Here is a 19,514-nt window from a genome sequence, read left to right as displayed (position 1 = left end):
TGAAGGTGACGGACGTGCGCGCGGACGGACTTGGGTCGCCGCTGATTTCCAAGGAAGGGGCTTCCACACGCCACCTGGGTCGTGGTGGTGAGGGCGGGTGCGCGCGTGGGGGACGGGGGACAGAAACTAAAACTCAATCTAAATCCTTCCCTGAGCCTGGAGAGCTCGGGGAGCTCGTGTTGTCTGCGTCCACAAGCAAATAAAAGGGCCAGCAAGAGGCTGCGAGCGAAGGAACTTCTGCCGGCGCCACCTGCTGCTGCCCCAGCTCCTCCCACGCGAGAGGCTCTCGCGCGGCGCTCCGGCCTCAGCGCGATCTTGCGAAGGCGCAGCCAGCGTCGGTATTTTGTCCCTCGCGGAGCCCCCTCCTCCAGGTACCGCGCGTTGCTATGGCATTCCTGGCCATAGAGAGCGGCAGCGTTTGCAGCCGGGAAGAGGGTCGGAGGCCGCTGTAGTGGCGGCGGCGGCAGGGCCTTCCTCGGCCGCCTGACGAGACAGGGGAAGGCGGGCGGGCGGGCGGCGAGAGAAGGGAGGCCGCCTCAGCCTCCCCTCCCACGTCCCGACCTGGCAGCCTTTCCCTCGGCGCGCCCAGTGCCTGTCTCGGAGGGCTGCGCGGCCTCGCTGGACGCTCCTTCTTCTCCCCCGGCCCCGCCGCCGCCTCCGGGACTCGACTCCGGGGCGGCGGCGGCGGCGGCTGGAAGCGGCGACAGGCGGTTCCCGGAGGCAGAGTCGCTGCTGGGGAAGATGGCGGGGAACGGCGCGGGTTTCGCCGGCGCAGGCAGCAGCGGGGAGATTATCCAGCTGAATGTCGGGGGCACCAGGTGAGCAGCAGGCGGGCGGGCGGCGGGGCCCCCAAGGGCAAGGGGGGGCGAGGAGGGCGGCGAGAGAGGGGGAGCCTCAGGTCGGGGCAGGGCCGGTGAGAAGGGGGCCGGGGAGCGGAGGAGGGAGCCAAAACGATACCCTCTCTCTCTCTTCCCTGACACCCCCAATTCACGGCAACGAGACCAGGCCTTGATGCTGCGGTAACAAACACATTTAGGAGAGAAGTACGTTGAAGTTTGCTGGCTACTAGAATCCCCTGGCGAATTCAAGGCCTTGGACCTTTCATGGGGTGTGTGTGTGTGTGTGTGTGTCTGTCTGTCTGTCTGTCTGTGTGTGTATGAGTGTGTGTGTGTGTGTTACATATGCTTCAGGTTACATATGCTTCAGGTTACAGACTCCGCTAATCCAGAAACAGTACCTCGGATTAAGAACTTTGCTTCAGGATGAGAACACAAATCCTGCTCTGGCGGCGCGGCAGCAGCAGGAGGCCCCATTAGCTAAAGTGGTGCTTCAGGTTACGAACTCTGTGAGATTCATAGAATCAGAATAACTGTGGAGTTGGGTGGGGAGCCCAAGTGTCATCTAGTCCATCCCGCTGCAATGCAGGGATTGCAACTGAAGAGCCCCTGGTGGATGGGCATCCAGCCTCTGCTTACAAACCTCTGTTGGAGAGTCCAACAGCTCCCGAGGTTGAATGGTCAGCACTGTGTGTGCGACTGGGCCCTGCACATACATGTATGATGTGTGCTCTCTAGCAACGTTCCAGCCTTTTTAATACCTTCTGGCGTACAATTTAGTAACCCCACAAGGTCTGTTAGGCCTTTCTGGACTTGGCTTCCCTGGTCCAAAGATGCCTTGTTCCTTCCATAGCGTGCTCTGTCAAACATGGGCCTGCAATCCGGCCCATGGAGGGAGCTCCACGACAGTGAACCGGCCCAGGCAAGGTAAACCTTGCTGACTCCCATGGTAAGCCAAACCATGGTTTAGATCACAGCAGCCAGATGACCAGGGGGAGGAGTGCAATAACCACAGTCTCCTCTGTGGGAACCTTCACATGTGTAATTAAGCCATGGTTTGGCTTAGCATTATCTATGAACCACCTCATTTGGTTGGATCTGTTGGAGAATATTTTATCCAGAGGATACTTTAGCAAAGTGTATTGGGGAGGAAGCGCTTCACATTACCTACCATACTGTTCTAAAGCAATGCTTCCCAGCCTTTTTTTGGCCATGCCCCACCTAAGCATCTCTAAAATCCCCTCCCCGTGACATATAATTCGTATTAGTCAAAAAGTGAACTGTTCATGTGGAGGAAGCCTAAAAGCCCATTAACTGTTAATAACTCGTTCTCAAATCCCCCCCCCCAAAAAAAAATCAAATTGCCCCCTGTGGGGCATGTGCCCCACATTGGGAACCACAGTTCTAGAGGCTCCTTCAGTCCTCTAGAGCATACTTCTAGGAGAGGGGGCATCCAGAAGAATTCTCTTCCTTTGGCCTTTCTGTTGTGACTATCCCATTCTGTGAGCTGAGCTCTGTTTATCAGAGCTCTGAATCTAGGCCAAAGTATTACACAACATGAAACACTCGTATATTAGTGAAAACAAACAGCAATATTGTTAGGTGAAAAATAGAAACCTGCTTTATTCTGCATCTTGACGGTCTAACAATTGTAGTGCAGTTATTGAAAAAATGATTGAAAAGCATGATATTGTAATTCAGAATGGTATATCAATAAATAATAAATGTTGCAGATACTACAAAATAATTTTTCAATAAGTTTCAATTGTCTTTTGTTGATTTGCAATAGTATTATTGAATCCCTCAATTTTACCCATTAAAAGGTTTCTAAATGTCAAAAGCACATCAACTTGCATCACATCTAAGTGATCCTCTTAACCTGTTGTTCATAGCAGTATTGTTTGAACTTGTCTGTTTTATAGAAAAACTGAAGTTAATGTACTACTAGATAATAAGTTAGTGTTATCAAAATAGATTATGGGAGAATATGATTGATGAACAATGTTATAATCATTGTGGCCTTTTATATGTTCACAGTAGCATTTTTAATCAGGCTGATAAATTGCAACAAAACAAACTAAAGTTTATTTGTTTGTGCCAAGTAGAATATACCCAGTCTTGATTATAGTTCACAGCAGAGGTTGTTAACAGTTATAAGTTGTATATTGCTTACTTGCCAAAATGACTTCTAAGTGGTTTGCAAGTATAGTGGTACCTCGGGTTAAGTACTTAATTCATTCCGGAGGTCCGTTCTTAACCTGAAGCACCACTTTAGCTAATGGGGCCTCCCGCTGCTGCCGTGCCGCCGTAGCACAATTTCTGTTCTCATCCCAAAGCAAAGTTCTTAAGCCGAGGTACTATTTCTGGGTTAGCGGAGTCTGTAACCTGAAGTGTATGTAACCTGAGGTACCATTGTATAAAACCATTTATAAGAATATAGTCACACGGTGCTTTTTTCTGGGGGGATGCAGGGGTACACATACGCCTAAACATTTTGTGAATCTAAGTTTGGCCTTATTGAGGGGCAGTATTTCAATATGAGTAGGAAAATGAGAGTACCCCTGAACATTTTTTTAGAAAAAAAGCACTGGTCACACATAATTAAGATGCACAATAAAACAATTTTATCAAAACATTAAATATTCATAATTAAAATGTACAATAAGATAGCCTGTTGCAACCGCAGTTAACTACAATTTAAACAGGAGGTTCAGTTAGGAGATGAGGGGGATGTTCCTTTAAAGAGGTATGTCTTCAAGGGCTAGTGGAATGCCAGTATCATGAGGTTTATCATAATTCAGCAGAGATGGCATTCCACAAGACTGGTGCCACTAGTGGAAAAGCTGGCCTCCAATTGATTAATTGATCGATTGATCGATTGAATTTATATACTCACCCTATACCCGGAGGTCTCAGGACAGTTACCACAAGCTGGTAATCATCACCCTGCTATTATAATCAAAAAGTCTGCTTATAGACTTGGTCTCAAGATGGAGAATGACTATGGGATTAGATTAGTTTCTGCTAGTCTCTGTTTACACCCAGTATTATGGGACAAAGAAGTAATGGGTGGACCCCCTTTTTAAAAACTTTAAAATCCAGCAGTTTTCAAGATCTGACTCCAGCCTTAAGCAAAACACACATCTTGCTGGTTAGACAGAGTGTATGAAAAGTGAAGTAACTTCTAAACTGAGGGACAAGCATTTTTAAAATCTAAACATGACGTCCTACTACTTGTGAGGAAAAAAATAGCTATCCTTGGTGTGCTTTCTTTTAAGTTCCTACACTTTGCTGTGGCTATTAAGTTTTTGTAAATAACGTATCATTGTAGTATGTTGCTATACGTAGTAATGTTATTTGTATCTTAACATCTAAGTAACAGCCTTCTGGTGCCATTCATCATCAACAACTACTTCTCTGTAACATCCCTTCATTTTCATGGAAATTGTGGGGGAATATTTTTGGATCATGTTGTTCTGCAAAACATGTAATTAACCTGGAGGCGAAAATATGCAGTCAAATACTTCCACAGAATTAGCAGGGTCAGTTTTGTATTTTAAGATGTACATTGCTCCTTCTTGGTAGGTTTCATTTGACTCAACAGGACTAATTTCACTGTTGTTTGGATTCTATTCTATATTTTTATATCATGGGTACTGAACTATGTTCAAGTTAGCATTGTTTGTCTGACTTCTTGGAAATAATACGTTTGTTCTAGCTACTGAAGTTTTGTTATTTGAGTGAGTTTTTATAGGTCAGTAAATAAAAAATAATAATAAGCTAGGATTGCAAGAGTGTTTGAATTCTGCTTGAGTGAACCTTCAAACTTACTGCTAAAAAGTTAACTAGGAAAAAATGTAGTTCTGACTGCTTTTTTCATAGGAGAAAGTTTTCCAGTTTTCAAGCTTAAAATGACTATATTGAGCCCTTTGTTCAGAGAAGATTTGGCTTTGTCATGCCCTTATTGCAAAACTGCACAGAATCTGCATTGTGTATAATACAAAGGCTCCTATATGCTATCTGTACTACTCCCTTTTTTGTATTTTTTGGGATACTATAGAATCATAGACCCTTGGGGTCCCTTCCAATTCTACAGTTCTATGATTCTGTAGTAACCAACAAAATACAAACAAGTAGTAGTACAGATAGCATGTCGGAACCTCTGTTGTACACATTCTTCATTTAAAATACAGAAAAGTTCCATAGTTTGAATGGAATACATGCTAAATGGTAGAATAGCAATTTTATTTCAGACTTGAAAGACCAGTCTTAGGGCTGTTTCTCTTATGTGCACACAAATGCACCATTTTTTCTACATGTGGACAGGATTTTTAAAATAAGTGTACCCTCGCATGCATGAAATTATTTGAACTTCTGTAGTTTACATACATAGACATTTTCATAAAGTTTAACTTATTACAAAACATGTACTCCCAATGTGGCTCAACTTGGGACAGGCCAGAAATTAATTCTCATTCAGCGATACAGACTTAAAATTTAATCACAAGCATACTTACCGGAGAGTAAGCATTATTGAACATGATGAGGCTTGCTCCTGAGTAAATATGCATAGGTTGCTCTGTCATAAACAATGCAAGCAACTTACTTTTGTGTGTGTGGGAAAGAGGAGACATATATTTGTGGTAATAACAACTGCAAAGGCCTGATCTTTGGGCCCTAATCCAAATAAAGGTAGTTTGGATTAACTTCCACTGAAAGCTGTAGGACTAACTTTGTTGCTACTAACTCGTTTCATTGGTCTCAATGGGATAGTCAAGACTAATTTTAGCTGACTGAGACCTTGACAATTGCTTCCTTTTTGCACGGGTTCCTAGAAGAATGAATGAGGTACATGAGGGGCTACTGGGGGTGGGGAGAAAGAGAGGAATGAGAAGTCCTGTTGCTTTAACAGAGGCCTTCTTGCGCTTTTTTGGGTCTTGCCCACTGTGTTCAAACACTATTTTTCTTAGGTAGGAAAGAATTAACTAAATAAGTTTTTTTATTAAAAAAAATAATGTTGGTTGCGGGGAGGGAACTTACCAGTTCAGTTTCTGACTTCTAATATTTCTGTTCCAGGTTCAGCACTTCAAGACAAACACTAATGTGGATTCCAGACTCCTTTTTTTCCAGGTATTTTGAAGCCAGATCTTATGGATCTTTACTCAGTCTAAGTTAAATAAGACTTAGGGTAAAGGAGCTCCTGACAATTAGGTGCAGTGATGACCGACTCTGGGGTTGCGCCGCTCATCTCGCTTTACTGGCCGAGGGAGCTGGCGTACAGCTTCCGGGTCATGTGGCCAGCATGACTAAGCCGCTTCTGGCGAACCAGAGCAGCGCGCGGAAACGCCATTTACCTTCCCGCCGGAGCGGTACCTATTTATCTACTTGCACTTTGACGTGCTTTCGAACTGCTCTCCCCAGTAAATCTTCAGTAGCTTTTTTTTTACATTGACCAGTGTGTGTAAGTGTGTAGTTTACCTACTTTGTAGCTTTGTAGCCCAGTTCATAATTAGGCTAGTGTTCAAGTCTGAAGTCTAACATTTCTTATCAGTTTCATGTTATGGGTATGTTACATAAATATGCCCTTGTGTGTTGTATTTACACATCATAGTGATCTCTGAGGAAATAAATTGTCAATACAATGTGAGGGTGGAACCACGTGTTTTATCAGTAAATGCATGTTTACAAACCTGCATTTCTGAGAATGAATGGAATGGTACAGAAGAGCATTTTTAGGGAAGAATTGGAAGGAGAAATGGGGGTGGGGTTCTTAATTCCTGCTATATCCACTAATTATTTCATGCAAATGTCCCTACATATAAGCTTTATGGCAGAAGTGTGGGACTTAAAACCACATGTTTCTTTGATTTGTGATTTTGGGACTGCATAGAAAAACATACTGTTGGTAGATATCATCCCTCCTTTATGAGAGCATAGGAGAAACTAGGAATCTTCACCCAACTCTTCTTACCAAGTTATATTTTAACTTAGCTTTATTTGTTTTCAGTTTGCTGAGTGGAAGAATTTCAACACTGAAAGATGAAACTGGTGCTGTGAGTATTCCTTTCTAAAGAAGATTATGATGTGAAAGTTGATTACTGTATTGGGTTTAGCTTCTAAATTGTATTCTAAATTGGTGAATTGTGCACTTTTGCAACGTCTCTAGTTAGAATGGGGAGACTCTTTCAGTCTTGTGCTCAGTTGAATGATAGAGACAACTTGTGGCTGCTGGTAATTGTAGGTATCATGAAAATGCAAAGTTAGAAAAGATCACTTTTTAAAAAAAAATGAGGGTATATTTTTTGAATTTGATTTTGTAATATTTGTAGGGCTAAATAATGGCAGAATTAAGCATTTCAGTTTACACAGATTTCTGCTGCAGAATTAAGCCTGTGTTTTAAACTGCTCCCATTGAAATAAATAAAGCCTTCAGAGTGCATAATTTCTTGTATTCTAAAACTTATATGTTAAGCTAATAAATGGGCTCTCATTTCTTCATAGATATTTATTGACAGAGATCCTGCAGCGTTTGCACCTATTTTAAATTTTCTTCGAACAAAGGAGTTAGATTTGCGGTAAGAAACTCAGTGTTAATTCTCACTCTGATTTTAAAAACACTTCTGGTGGAAGATGGTTATAAAAAACACTCTTAAGCTCACTTGAAGTTTTCAAAAATTTGTACTTGTGAAAGTATCAGTAGTATCCCCTGAACTCCACAGAATAATCTACTCTCCCAAATATTTGAGGTGAATTTCTGCAGGAACTTCAAGGGGCCCCTGATTTCTGAAAGACTGTTAGGTCTTCCTTTAAGGCTTTGCTGTATGAGAGACTTTAAATATCCTCTTGTAACCTGTGTACTAGACACTTATAGCCCAATCTAAGAGATAAAACCTCACACGTTAAAGTATGTGTACACTTTTTGAGGCATAATCCTGAAAGGGTTCAACTTGAAGAAACTTGCCAGGCCTTTGAGCTAAGCCACCTTTGTTTTGTGCATTTGCCTCAGCTGAGGCACTCGCATTCACCCACCCATGTGACAACACTTAGCTCTGTCATCTGTGTGTTAGATTGAACTTTTAGTCAGCACATTCTATATGTTTCCCATAAGACTTTTGTTCTGTGATTTCTGCTGCTCATAGCAGCTTAATTTTTATATATTTAAAAAAGTGTTTTCAAAGAACAGAGGTTTTGTTTGAGTGTTCCAGACTATATCCTTTCACAAAACTTTAATTTAACATTTGTGTAGATGTTTCTGTTGATCCGTAGCATTTAAAGATATTCTCAGTTGTTTAATCAAAGTATTTTATCATGTTAAAATAAAACTTCCTATAAAAGATTTAGTTTTTGTGTTTAGAATATTAATTGTTGTGCTAAGAAACAGCATTATTTAATTTTTAAATATTTCTGTTTTTTACCTTTTTGCAGGGGAGTAAGCATTAATGTACTTAGGCATGAAGCAGAGTTTTATGGAATTACACCTTTAGGTAAATATATGGATTTAAATTACCCACTAGTTTGAACATCATGATGAGTTAATAATCATTTTAAAGAACCACCAGTAGTGGTAAGAGAGCTCTCCTTCTCCTCCACAATTAAGCCATATATATTGTCATTCCCAGGTGACTTTTTGGGTGGGTTGGGGGGCCAGCAACCAGTGGGAAGACCTCTTATTGCTTCCCCTTCACTTCCTCTGTGTTCTGCCACCAACAGAGTACATTTCGCTGGGAGTAGAGACAGAATGTTTTTGGAGATCAGCACATTGATCTCCTAAGAGAGGTTTGATTAAGTCCCATGTTGATTATATTTTTGGTGGGTGGCTATGATTTCTTTTTTTATAAACAAATGCTGATTACTTGTAGATTTCTTGTCTTGTAATGTTTTTAAAGTTCTCTGTTGTTATTATGATTTTAAGCCCTGCTTCCTAAGGTTCTAGGGTGTGTTACAACAATTTAAAATACAGCATCAAAAACAGATTAAAACAAATTATAATAAAAGCAGGGTGGGTTATAAAAACATACATCTCAGGTGTCAAAGGGCAGGGTTATAACTGTACAACTGGAGGTTTAATGTTATAAACCATAGTGGCCTTCTTGAGACTCAAAGGGTAGTATATAAATTATTTTATAGTTAAATTAAGTGAAGTTAATTTATCCCAAATGCTTCCTGAAGATTGGCAAAGTCCCACCTACCAAGCAGTTTGAGGGGAAATGAACAGCATTTGGGCCCAAGCACACCTGACTTTACTTTAACGCTGTGTTGCTGTTTGAAGCCTAGCCTTGCCCTTTTGCAGCAAGAAAGCTAAATGAAAAAGAAAATTGCAAGGTAACCCAATTTGCATTCACATACGTATAACAGTTTATATGCTGTTTCCTTTCAGTAAGAAGATTACTGTTGTGTGAAGAGCTAGAGCGCTCCTCTTGTGGCAGTGTCCTCTTCCATGGATACCTGCCACCTCCAGGTACTTGAGCATGCTTTGTATGCCATTTTTTATTTCAGCATCAAGAAGCAACTCCTGAAAGTCTCTGTGGCTTTACAGTAATGAAATACTTTTAGCTCTGTGTGGCATTTGAGCTGGTCAAAGCATTGTGGGGTTTGCTATGTATGGGCTGATGCCTGCTGAAGCTTCCACTTCAAGAACTTATCAGGATTCTCTCTATCTCTGCTGCCACCTTTATGTTAGTTCTATGTGTACACCAGAATCACTTTCCTGCTGTTGCCATAGTGTCTACCTTATCATAAGCACTCTCACTGGGGTTTTGAGGTCACTACAATAGACCTTTTCAAGATAACGCCTCACCTCAGCTGCTTGTTACTGCTGCTGTACATTATGCATCTTCTTCGGTCTCTGGTTCAGACAAACAGTTGTGGGTCGCCACTGGGAAATATATCTGTGTACCTAATCTCTATTGGATGTCTGGCAATCATGTGAATGCTTAATTACAAGGCTGCAGTACATTGTTGTATTTCTCAGGTGATTTAGATTTTCTAGAAAGGGACTGATATATACCTTAGTTTTCTGTGTATAAGACGATGGTTTTTTATTATAAAATAATGTTAAAAATGGGGGGTCTTTTACACAGATAGTGCTGAGGGAGGACGGGCAAGTGGTTGCATCCGTGAGCAGGAGATTGTCAGTGGCGATTGGGCAGGTGATTGGTAGCTGCGGCAAGGGCTGCTGTCAACTGGCTGTTGCTGCGGCAATTGGGTGGGTGATTGGCGGGTGCTGGCAGTGAGCTGTCAGATGATTGGTGGCTTCCATGATTGGCAGCGTCAGTCAAGCGGGTTAGCGATTTTCAGCAACCCCCCCCCAAAAAAAAGTTCAATAACTTTGGGCAATCCTCCCCCAAAAAGCTTAACAACTCTGGGCAATCTCCCCCCATTTTCTTAATTTTGGAGTCCCCCAAAATAGGGGTCATCTTATACACGGGGTGTGTGTGTGTGTGTGTGTTATACACGGAAAAGTTTTGTACTTCCCACTGAAGCCACTGTATTGCTAAATGAAGATATATTGCTTTGATGTTAAGTCAGTGTAAACCAAAACTCTGGTAGAGTAGTTCTTAATACTATTGAGGCAATTGCAAATTAGTTCTGGAGGCTGCTATACTTTCACTGAGGGTTGGGCGGCGCCATGGAATAGCATGGGATGGGGGCAGGAATAGTCAGGAGGGGGAAGTTGGCCAAAATTGTTGAGGTACTGTAGATAAATGGAGCTCGAAATGTGCAAGGTACTTTGTCTGATTAATCTGAGAAGTTTTTCCTTCCCGTTGCAGCCCCTTGTGCATTTTGGAGGGACGGGGGGAGGGGATGGGAAAGTCCACTTGCCAGCAAAGGTGTAGCAGCCTTTATCTAAGCCCAGTAAAACCAGATTTGACAAATTTCTTATTTTCTTTAGGCATTCCAAGTCGTAAGATTAGCCCTTCTTCAGGAGCATCTGCTGAAGTCAGAGCACCTCAGAGCTGTCCTGAAAGTGAGGCCCGAGGAGGGAATATGCAGACTTCACTTGCTGGTACTGGAGAAGATACAGTCAGGCTAGGTGAGCAAAACTATCTTCATTTCTTTAATGCATTTAAAATATTTGTGGAAATATAATTTGCAAGTGTATCTTAAAAAAAGCCCAAATTAGTTCTTGCCGATCCTTCAAAATTGTGAGAAGTTGCAGATTTGAGTGAAGTCTAGCCCTGCAGTGCAAGCATCATACATGAGATATAAGTACGTGCAGGCTGCAACTTGGTTGTGTACTCAGCTACAAAAAAATAACTGAATACTATTAACTAGGTTGTAGTATAGGGCCAGGTATTGAATGGTGATCATCTGTCTGCTTCTGGGGTAAACCACCTTCCTCTGGAAAGAGCAGAAGGGCTTGTGTGCTTACAGTAGCCATAGTATTCTGCTTTAGTTCCCCAGAGCTTGCTCTGCTCTGCTGACTCTTCCATGCCAAATGCAGCACATCATGTGCATCAGCAGCTTTATTACAGCTGCAGAATTTCAGAGTATTCACTGCTCTGGCAAAATAGGTGAAAAAAAGACTCATGACCATCAATTCAATAACCTCACTTAACCTCTGCTGTGTGTGTGTTTTTCTTTAAGGGTTTCCTGTGGATCCACGAAAAGTTTTGATAGTGGCTGGCCATCACAACTGGATTGTAGCTGCATATGCTCACTTTGCAGTTTGTTATAGGTAAAGATGCAATGAGCAACACTGTTTCAGTCTATATTCCAGTAATTGTGCTCTACAGGACAAAGTTTTCATAAAATACGAGATATGCGATCATTAAGAGGAACAAAGTTTTTGTTTATTTTTTGTTAATAGTGTGTGGAGTACTGAGGCAAGAACAAGAAGCTTTGTAACAGGGATGGGAAATCTGTGGTCCTCCAGATGTGGCTGGACTACAATTTCCATAATTCCTGACCATTGACCATGTTGTTGATGCTGCTAGGAAAGTGTTCAACAATATCTGGAGGGCTGGAGGTCCCCACCCCTGCTTTATGACTTCAACTTATGATTGCCCTTTCAGAACTAGATATCGTCCACAGAGCAGACATTTTGAATCAATCTTATGGCCACTTTCCCCAAGTGTTCTTGTATTCCGGCATACATGCACAACTGCAAAATTTGTATTCGTGTTTCAGATGTGCTCCTTCCCTTTAAAATATACAGAAGCAGCAAACAGGAAAGAATTGGAATCCCCTCTTCATTTATTTTAAAAGGAAAAGGCATGATTGAAATCTGATACTTCTAACAGTTGCAGTTCCGGAAATATTCTGTGAAAAGTTGTTCTGGGGAACTCAGAATAAATGTAGGTAATTCGTTCACTCAACAGGTAAAGTATAATGTAGCCCGTTATATTGAGTACACAGGAGGTCATTTGTGACCAGAGCTGATCTTCAGGAATTACTATGTGCATAAGACATTAGCAAAATATTTCAGTTGTGTGGTGTAGTCTGTGTTAGGGCATTTCAAGATGTGATTCTGTGAGTCAGTGCTCCAGTATAAATTCATTGAGGATATGGTGCCTTAATTAGGGATGTGAGACAGTGCCACCATGGGATAAAAAACAGAATGGGCTGTTGCTACATTTGATTAAAGCTTGTAGTTGGCATGAAAGTAATATTTAAACCATAATTAAAATAAACTGGTTAGTGTGTAGCATGCTTATTCACATTGCTAAAACCACATGCACTTCGCTCTTCCCTCTCAGGAAACCTATGGTCTTGTCTTGGTTCATGTCTTGGATGTAATTTCAAGGCAGACTATGACTTGCCTCCCAGCAACATGGCAGGAGCAAGGGAGAAGCAAAGTGCTCGAGATTTCAGCAGTGTGCATGAGCATGCTACTTGTTCACAGTAAACCATAGGGTTGTTTGGGTTTTTTATGTTTAATGTGACATGCCCCTACTACCAGGATTGTCCCGACATTTTAGAGACCTGAGAAGTACTGATAAGACTTTACACCCCCTCTCCATAAGGTAGCTTCCTATGTCCTCCAGAGTATAAGGGGGGGTGGGGAACTCTTATCCGGGTGGCTTTCCATGTTCAACAGATGAATCAGGAGCACACTCTTAAGGTTGCTCTTGATCCTTCCTTGGTGCAGCCCAAATTGCAACCTTCAATATGTGCTTGCAAAAAAAGAGTCTGTGCACTTCTGAGTTTTCCTTTGCAGCTGTAATTCAGCACTTTTTGAATTTTGACTCTTTTTCTGTTGCCCAGCGACTGGACAGGAAGAATCAGGAGTACACTTAGAGTTTACCTGTCTTGCACTTGATGTCCTATGCCATTACGTAAAGGAGGGTTGGATGTGCTTTGGGCCAAACTATGCTGTGGACCAAATGAGGTGCTGCAAATAAGGCTGCAGGTTTCCCACCACTATAGATTAGTTACAACATTTCTACTATACTGTTGCTTTCTGTCTAGTTTGCATTTGAGTGTTCAACAGTGAATGAATACCCATCAGCCTGCATATTTCTCCATAGGTATCTATGCACACGAGGAAAGAAAACACTCTTCTCTTGTGCAAAGATGGAGCAGCTGCTTTGTTCTGAATTGCACAAAGAAGGCTATACTGCCCTCATTCATACCATACTAGACATGGTCCCAGCTTAATTTTTTTATGAATGATTTTCATGCTCCAGACAAATAGATTACATCTTACAAGGACAGTCTCATTCAGAATAGTTATTATGTAGTAACCTTATTACATCCCATTCAACCGGGCTGCAGCAGTTTTGGTTGAGAGACCCCAAATATCATTGGTCTTTTCCCCTCCCCCAACTGTCTCCATTCCAGCCGCTCATTATAAGAACTATTGTGGAACTTTAAAAGTTAGGGCTTGCCTTTCTTGTTCTTCTTTCCCTACCCATCCTTTTTGTGTTGCTTCTGCTAGATTGTAAGCCTACAGGCAGGGAGGGACTATCCCATTTTTAATCTGTGCACAGCACCTAGAAAGTGCTATTATGCTTTATAATGATACAGCCCATCTCCCTCCCCATTGCTGGGAATCTGCTGATTATGTGAAATTTAGCAAGAGAAAGATGTCCCAGGAGTCTGCCTTTCAGAATACTAGACAAAGTGTGTTTCACTCCTTTCCTTTGAAACATATTGGTTTAGATAAATCCAGACTGTGACTTATAATAATCCACTGTTCCTTATTGGATATACTGGTATCTAGATCTTATCCTGTAGGTACCGAAGTTAAGTTTCACTATATTTCTCCTCTGTTTGTAGGCATTTTTTAAAAATATGATATACATCAAATAATTTTTCTGCTCCCTTTTGACAAGTTGGAATAACTGTTCATTGAAGTTTTGGCATATCCTGGAAAACCTGCTTGCAAAAATACGTTTTTGTATATCTTTCTCTTAGAATCAAAGAATCCTCTGGATGGCAACAAGTGTTCACGAGTCCCTATTTAGACTGGACTATTGAACGTGTTGCTCTCAATGCAAAGGTTGTTGGTGGTCCACATGGAGACAAAGATAAAATGGTTGCTGTCGCATCTGAGAGCAGTATCATCTTATGGAGCGTTCAGGATGGTGGTAGTGGCAGTGAAATAGGCAAGTGTGCACTCTCGTTCCTGTTCCTAATAATATATATTGGCTCACTGTTTTCCAATTACACTGTGCAATTGCTTGTCAAACTTTTTGGCCACAGTGAATGAAAGGTAAACTTTTGTACATTCAACATTTTATTTCTTCATATAGCTGCTTCTCTATCCATCACTTATACGCTAAAGCAGTATCTTAATAGGAAATAAGATAAAATCTAAAAGCCGTGCTTGGCTTAATGGGTGCATAGTGGTATATGTCACTTATTGAAGTGTTCCTGAAGCCCTGTTGTGATAATAAGTAGAAAGTAATTTAATTTTTGACTGACTTATTTCAGCTCTGCATGGTGAACCTGAATGTGGGAATTAGAGATGACAGTTTGGAATGACTGCCAGCTTGTCTTGTTCTTACTAAAAGCCATGTTTCTCAAGGTCTCCTTCTGATAACCTTCAAAAAACACAATTTGGGCAATGCTTTGCTACTAATAATCTTTTGAGCAGAAATTAGTCGAGATAGCCAGCACTGGGCACCAGACAGCTTTAGAGCCAAGGGCTTCATGTTACCAGAAGGTACATAAACATGAAAGGGGCTTTTAGAGAAGCCAAATACTTCACTCTGTAGATCTGATTGATAGCTTGACTTACTTATTAAAATACATACTTGCTTCCAAACATCAGCAGTGGCCTTTTTGAGCAGGGGCAGGGAGAAAGATACAAGGAATCTTTTGAGTTCCAAAAGTAACATTTAAGTAATAGGGTAATGATAATGACAGACTGTTTCCTCTAGCCACAAAGAGCTGTCACCATAGATTTAATCTACTTGCCAGCATAGATGTAGTATCTTCATGCATTTTTCCAAAATAAGTTGTATGATTAGAGAGGTACTCAGTAGAGTAGGTTTGTTTTCTGCCCTCAAGTAATTAAGCCCCCTGAGGAAATCAGTATTTTAGTGGGGGAAATGGTGTGGACAACGTGTGAATATTCAATTCTGTTTGGCTATTGTGTCTGCACATTGGCAGTATGGAGATTATTAAATTTATTCATCAGATGTTTAGAGTGTCCTTCAATATGCAGTAATCATGTGGCTGACAAAGTTTGAAGAAGTAAAATAATAATACAGTAAAACAACAACAATATTTACTTAAGGAATCCTATAAGAGCACAATACACTTTTGTCATTGTCCCAGATGTTTATTATGGTAGAAACTATGCTCCATCCATGCTGGTAGCAGATAAAAGTATGGAAGGGGCTTGAACTTGGGATCTGCTGTGCTGTTCTGTAGCTCGATTTAGAGGGGCTTGTAGTGATCTCTCCCCCCACTCCCTTTTTCCTGCCAGGTAGAATAGAGCACTGAAGGAGAAATTTCTTTCTGTCGCTACTTTCTTCTTACCCTTTCTTCCATGCCAATTTATTATTGTGTTTCCTGTGTAAATTATATTCTTAGCCAGAAGGAATGGCAGTACATCCAGTCAAAAGAAGGACAGGTGGCCTACATGCATGCATGGGTTTGGATTATAGCTGGGATCCTTGAGATAGCATAGTAAACTCATACCAGTGTTAACCAGTGGAAAAAGAAAGTAGTACTGAGAAAACAGGAGTGAATTATACTTCGGTTTTTAACATTACTTCCAACTCTTCTTCAACGTTCTGTTGCATCAGAGTCAAGAACACATTTGACAAAGAAAAGCCCCTTCAGGCTTTCCCCTCTGCATTTAACAAAATCTAAATTGGGCTTTTCAAGTAGCGTTAATGAATTTTAACTTTTAAGTTAAGCATTTAAACGGAAAATGAACAATCTGGCTTCATTAGAGTCATTACGTTATGTAGCATGCTCTAAAAGTTATAAATGTACTGAAATTAATACATCCCAAAGAGTTTTCAGTTCATTTAATAAGCAAAACTCTTCTCTTTCAGAGAACTTTACAGGCCCATTTATCTAGCAGAGCCTAATGTTAGCAGTCCTGCCTTGGGATAGAGAAGTAGTGCTTTGTTCATGTCCTGTAAAAGAAACAATTTGTTGTTACAAACACTCTTCAGAAGCTGACAACACCATCTATGGAAAATTGCAAGGGCTGGCATCTCCATGATAGAGCTCTCCCAGAGGCTGTTTTCCCTTCAATATTACTTACATAAGATACCACTACTGGATTGCTGCTATAAGCAATATTTTACTGAGAGGGCCCCTTAAGACAAGAACCTGTCATTACTTATGCCGTCGACTTCCCTGTGGACGGCCGTCAGGATTGTTGAGCCTAAGCAGGAGTGACACTTTAAATTCCTTCAGACTATTCATGCTGTCTTCCTTGATTTCCCTGAACCTCATCCTTCTCCAGAGTAATCAATTCTAGTTCTTTCTCTCCTTTTTATTATTGCCTGCTTTTATGCGCCCTGCTGTTAAATATAGTCAGTATCAGAGATGATCATATGTCCTGAAAAATTATTTGGCATTGTAATTAAGTCACTTTATGCACCAGGCTTCTTGACTGCTATCTGAAAACAGCAGCTACTGTCCTCTTCAAAACACCATTTTGGTATCACAGTTTACCCTTGTAAAGTCTGGAATTCTGAAGGGTCTTCAAAGGGTTTCTATAGAGCTTTTTATACTTAAAAATGTTAATATAATTGCATGGTTCTACTGCAGGTTTAATTAACTCTTTAAAATTACAATTAAAAACTATACTGCGAAGTCACTTAATCTGGCAACATGCTAAACTCTTTTGCCGCAGTCTCCAATACTAATCTTATTAAATCTGATCTGATGGCTACAACTGACAAACATTCTGTCAAGTCACCCCCACCCAAGAAAATAAACTTGGAAAAGTACAAGATCTCTTCAGTCTTGATGTATTCGGACTATTTAAACACTTTACATTCGTATTAGCCGTAGTAATGAATTAATCAGCCATGTCACTTTGTGCCACAAATTGGACAATTCATAATTGGAGAGAGAGTTTGCAACAATGCGCACATGGATCAATTTAACGTCATAGAATGAGGGTGGCAACAAACAAAGTATTTCTGCTAGTTCAAGGAATGCTAGATTTTTGGTTGTGCAATGGAACTTCCCTCTGGCTCCTCCTCCCATGCACTCCCTAAATCTGTTCTGTTCCCCAACCCTCCAGAGCAGATTGGGGAGGGCACATGGGATTTGTTGTGCTGAAGGAAATCCTTGTGATAATGGAACTTCTTCACTGGATACAGTCCTGAGTGTCTGTTTTCAGTGTGAAACGAGAAATGGTTAATACGGATTGACATAGAATACAACCATTTTGATTTTGTGCTTACGACAAGCATGACTGTGCAACCTGCTGTTCCTTCTGCCACTTGTAACCTCAGTACATATTGAGGCATTTGTTGGGTCTCGTGAAGTAAATGTGTAGAGAGACTGCACCCACTAATGGCGGGTTATGTTGCTGAATCTTCCATTAACCAACCAGCAGTTGGATAGAGTATTGTTACAACAGAATATAATGTATTTATTGCCTTCTTAGCTGATTAAAAAAAAGCTCTCTAACTTTCTTAAAGCAGCATTGTAATGCTCACATTGCATTTTGATTTTTTTCCTCTTTATGTTGGTTGATCATATTTGTTCTGGAAGCAAACTTAATGCACACTTTCTTTGGTGGTTGTTTTTCTTCTTCTAATAGGAGTATTTAGTCTTGGAGTTCCTGTGGATGCTCTCTTCTTCATTGGTAACCAGTTGGTGGCTACTAGTCATACAGGAAAAGTTGGAGTATGGAATGCCGTGACTCAACACTGGCAGGTATGTTAAACAGAAATGCTTAATATGACATGTTTTATGAAAATGTAAAAACAACATAAATTCTGAGGGTACTATTTTGTAAAGTTTACCATTACGTATTCTTAAGGATTCTTTTTATTATTCTTCATTAGAATTTATTATTGCATTTACTTGTAAGTCAGACTACATCAAAGACAAACAAGTTGTATGTTAATGTTGAGGACCCTCGAAAGCTCTCGAACTGATTGCACTGCACATCATGCCTCAGAGATATCTGTTTTGTATTTCTATTCTCAAATGCCCTGTGATTTTTATATATTATGCATTCTGACAATGAGAATAGAGATTCTTGGATTCCAGACAAGACTGAGGGAAGAGCTGGGCATTCATGCAGGAAACAAACCTTGTAACACAGCCAGATGAATGTTTCTGTGGCACAATGTAAAGACACTGTAATGAAATCCAAGAGGCTGCCTTGCAAATCTCGAGAGGCAGAAGTGACCTAAGGCTGACTCCCGTGGCTGCCACAGTACTGGTTGAATAAATCCTGATTTTACCCATAAGTGACAGTCATGCCAATGACTAACACTGCAAGAATGCAGAAAGCCAAGTGATATAACATAATAATCTTGTTACGTATTGAAAACTGACCTAGTGCATTTGAATCTAACACAAACAGCTAAAACCACTTTAAAAGTTCTGTCAGTACCTGCTTAAAAACTCTTGAGTCTCTGCCTAATCTGCAAGAAGGTGATCTATGTTTTAGGTGTTACTTTAGGAGTTAATAGGCAGTATCTGCTTTATAGCTATACTGATCACACATGTCCTCTTCACATTATGTACACCCCTCCTTGGAAGCTTGCTGAAGTTGTGTGAATATTTTTCTGGTAAGAAATGGTGTGTCTTTGTCTCTTGCAAATGTAATGGCATAGTGGGAATGAATAGAGCTGTTGGGTTACATTTGTAGATCTTATTACCCTTGCTGTGCAATGGAGGGCAAAGCAGTCTTTGATGCAACCTGGTCCAGATTTTTTTGGCCATTATATGTAAGGCAGCACCCTCATGGCTCTGGAGACCGACTGGCTTCTTATCCAAGGATAACCTCCCCCTGGATTCATGTGGTCAGCTCCCCCCCCCACCCAAACTATATGAACAAAGCAGACTGGACAAGGTTTAAGAGAGCAAGTGGCAAGATGGACATCCAAAGGCACCTTGCCTATGTTCTCGGGGCTCAATAAGTGACTTGTATGTTGCTATGTTATGCATTGTGGGTTCTCTGGATATCTCTTTTTTTTATAGAAAAACTGAATATAAATATTGTTTGTATTTTCTTTTTTTAATCATTACAAGCTGCTAAACAAATACAGTGGGTTGCACCCAAACTTCTCTTGTGCT

The 19,514-nt window shown here is 40.9% G+C and overlaps 1 protein-coding gene across 1 annotated transcript in view; it reads left to right on the top strand.

Annotated features, from left to right (window-relative positions):
* The first annotated feature begins 284 nt into the window (after positions 1-284).
* Positions 285-19,514, top strand: part of KCTD3 (potassium channel tetramerization domain containing 3) — a 30,432-nt gene continuing 11,202 nt past the window's right edge. Inside the window, exons 1-10 of the mRNA XM_083605081.1 lie at positions 285-818; positions 5,913-5,966; positions 6,844-6,889; positions 7,338-7,411; positions 8,262-8,320; positions 9,214-9,294; positions 10,729-10,869; positions 11,424-11,514; positions 14,196-14,386; positions 18,025-18,140. Coding sequence (XP_083461207.1) covers positions 742-818; positions 5,913-5,966; positions 6,844-6,889; positions 7,338-7,411; positions 8,262-8,320; positions 9,214-9,294; positions 10,729-10,869; positions 11,424-11,514; positions 14,196-14,386; positions 18,025-18,140 — 930 coding nt within the window. The 5' untranslated portion in view covers positions 285-741. The remainder of the gene's footprint in view (positions 819-5,912; positions 5,967-6,843; positions 6,890-7,337; positions 7,412-8,261; positions 8,321-9,213; positions 9,295-10,728; positions 10,870-11,423; positions 11,515-14,195; positions 14,387-18,024; positions 18,141-19,514) is intronic.

The sequence above is a fragment of the Podarcis filfolensis genome, assembly GCF_964270895.1.
Source record: "Podarcis filfolensis genome assembly, chromosome: 3".
Taxonomy (NCBI): Eukaryota; Metazoa; Chordata; class Lepidosauria; order Squamata; family Lacertidae; genus Podarcis; species Podarcis filfolensis.
This window is presented reverse-complemented; position numbering and strand designations above follow the sequence as displayed.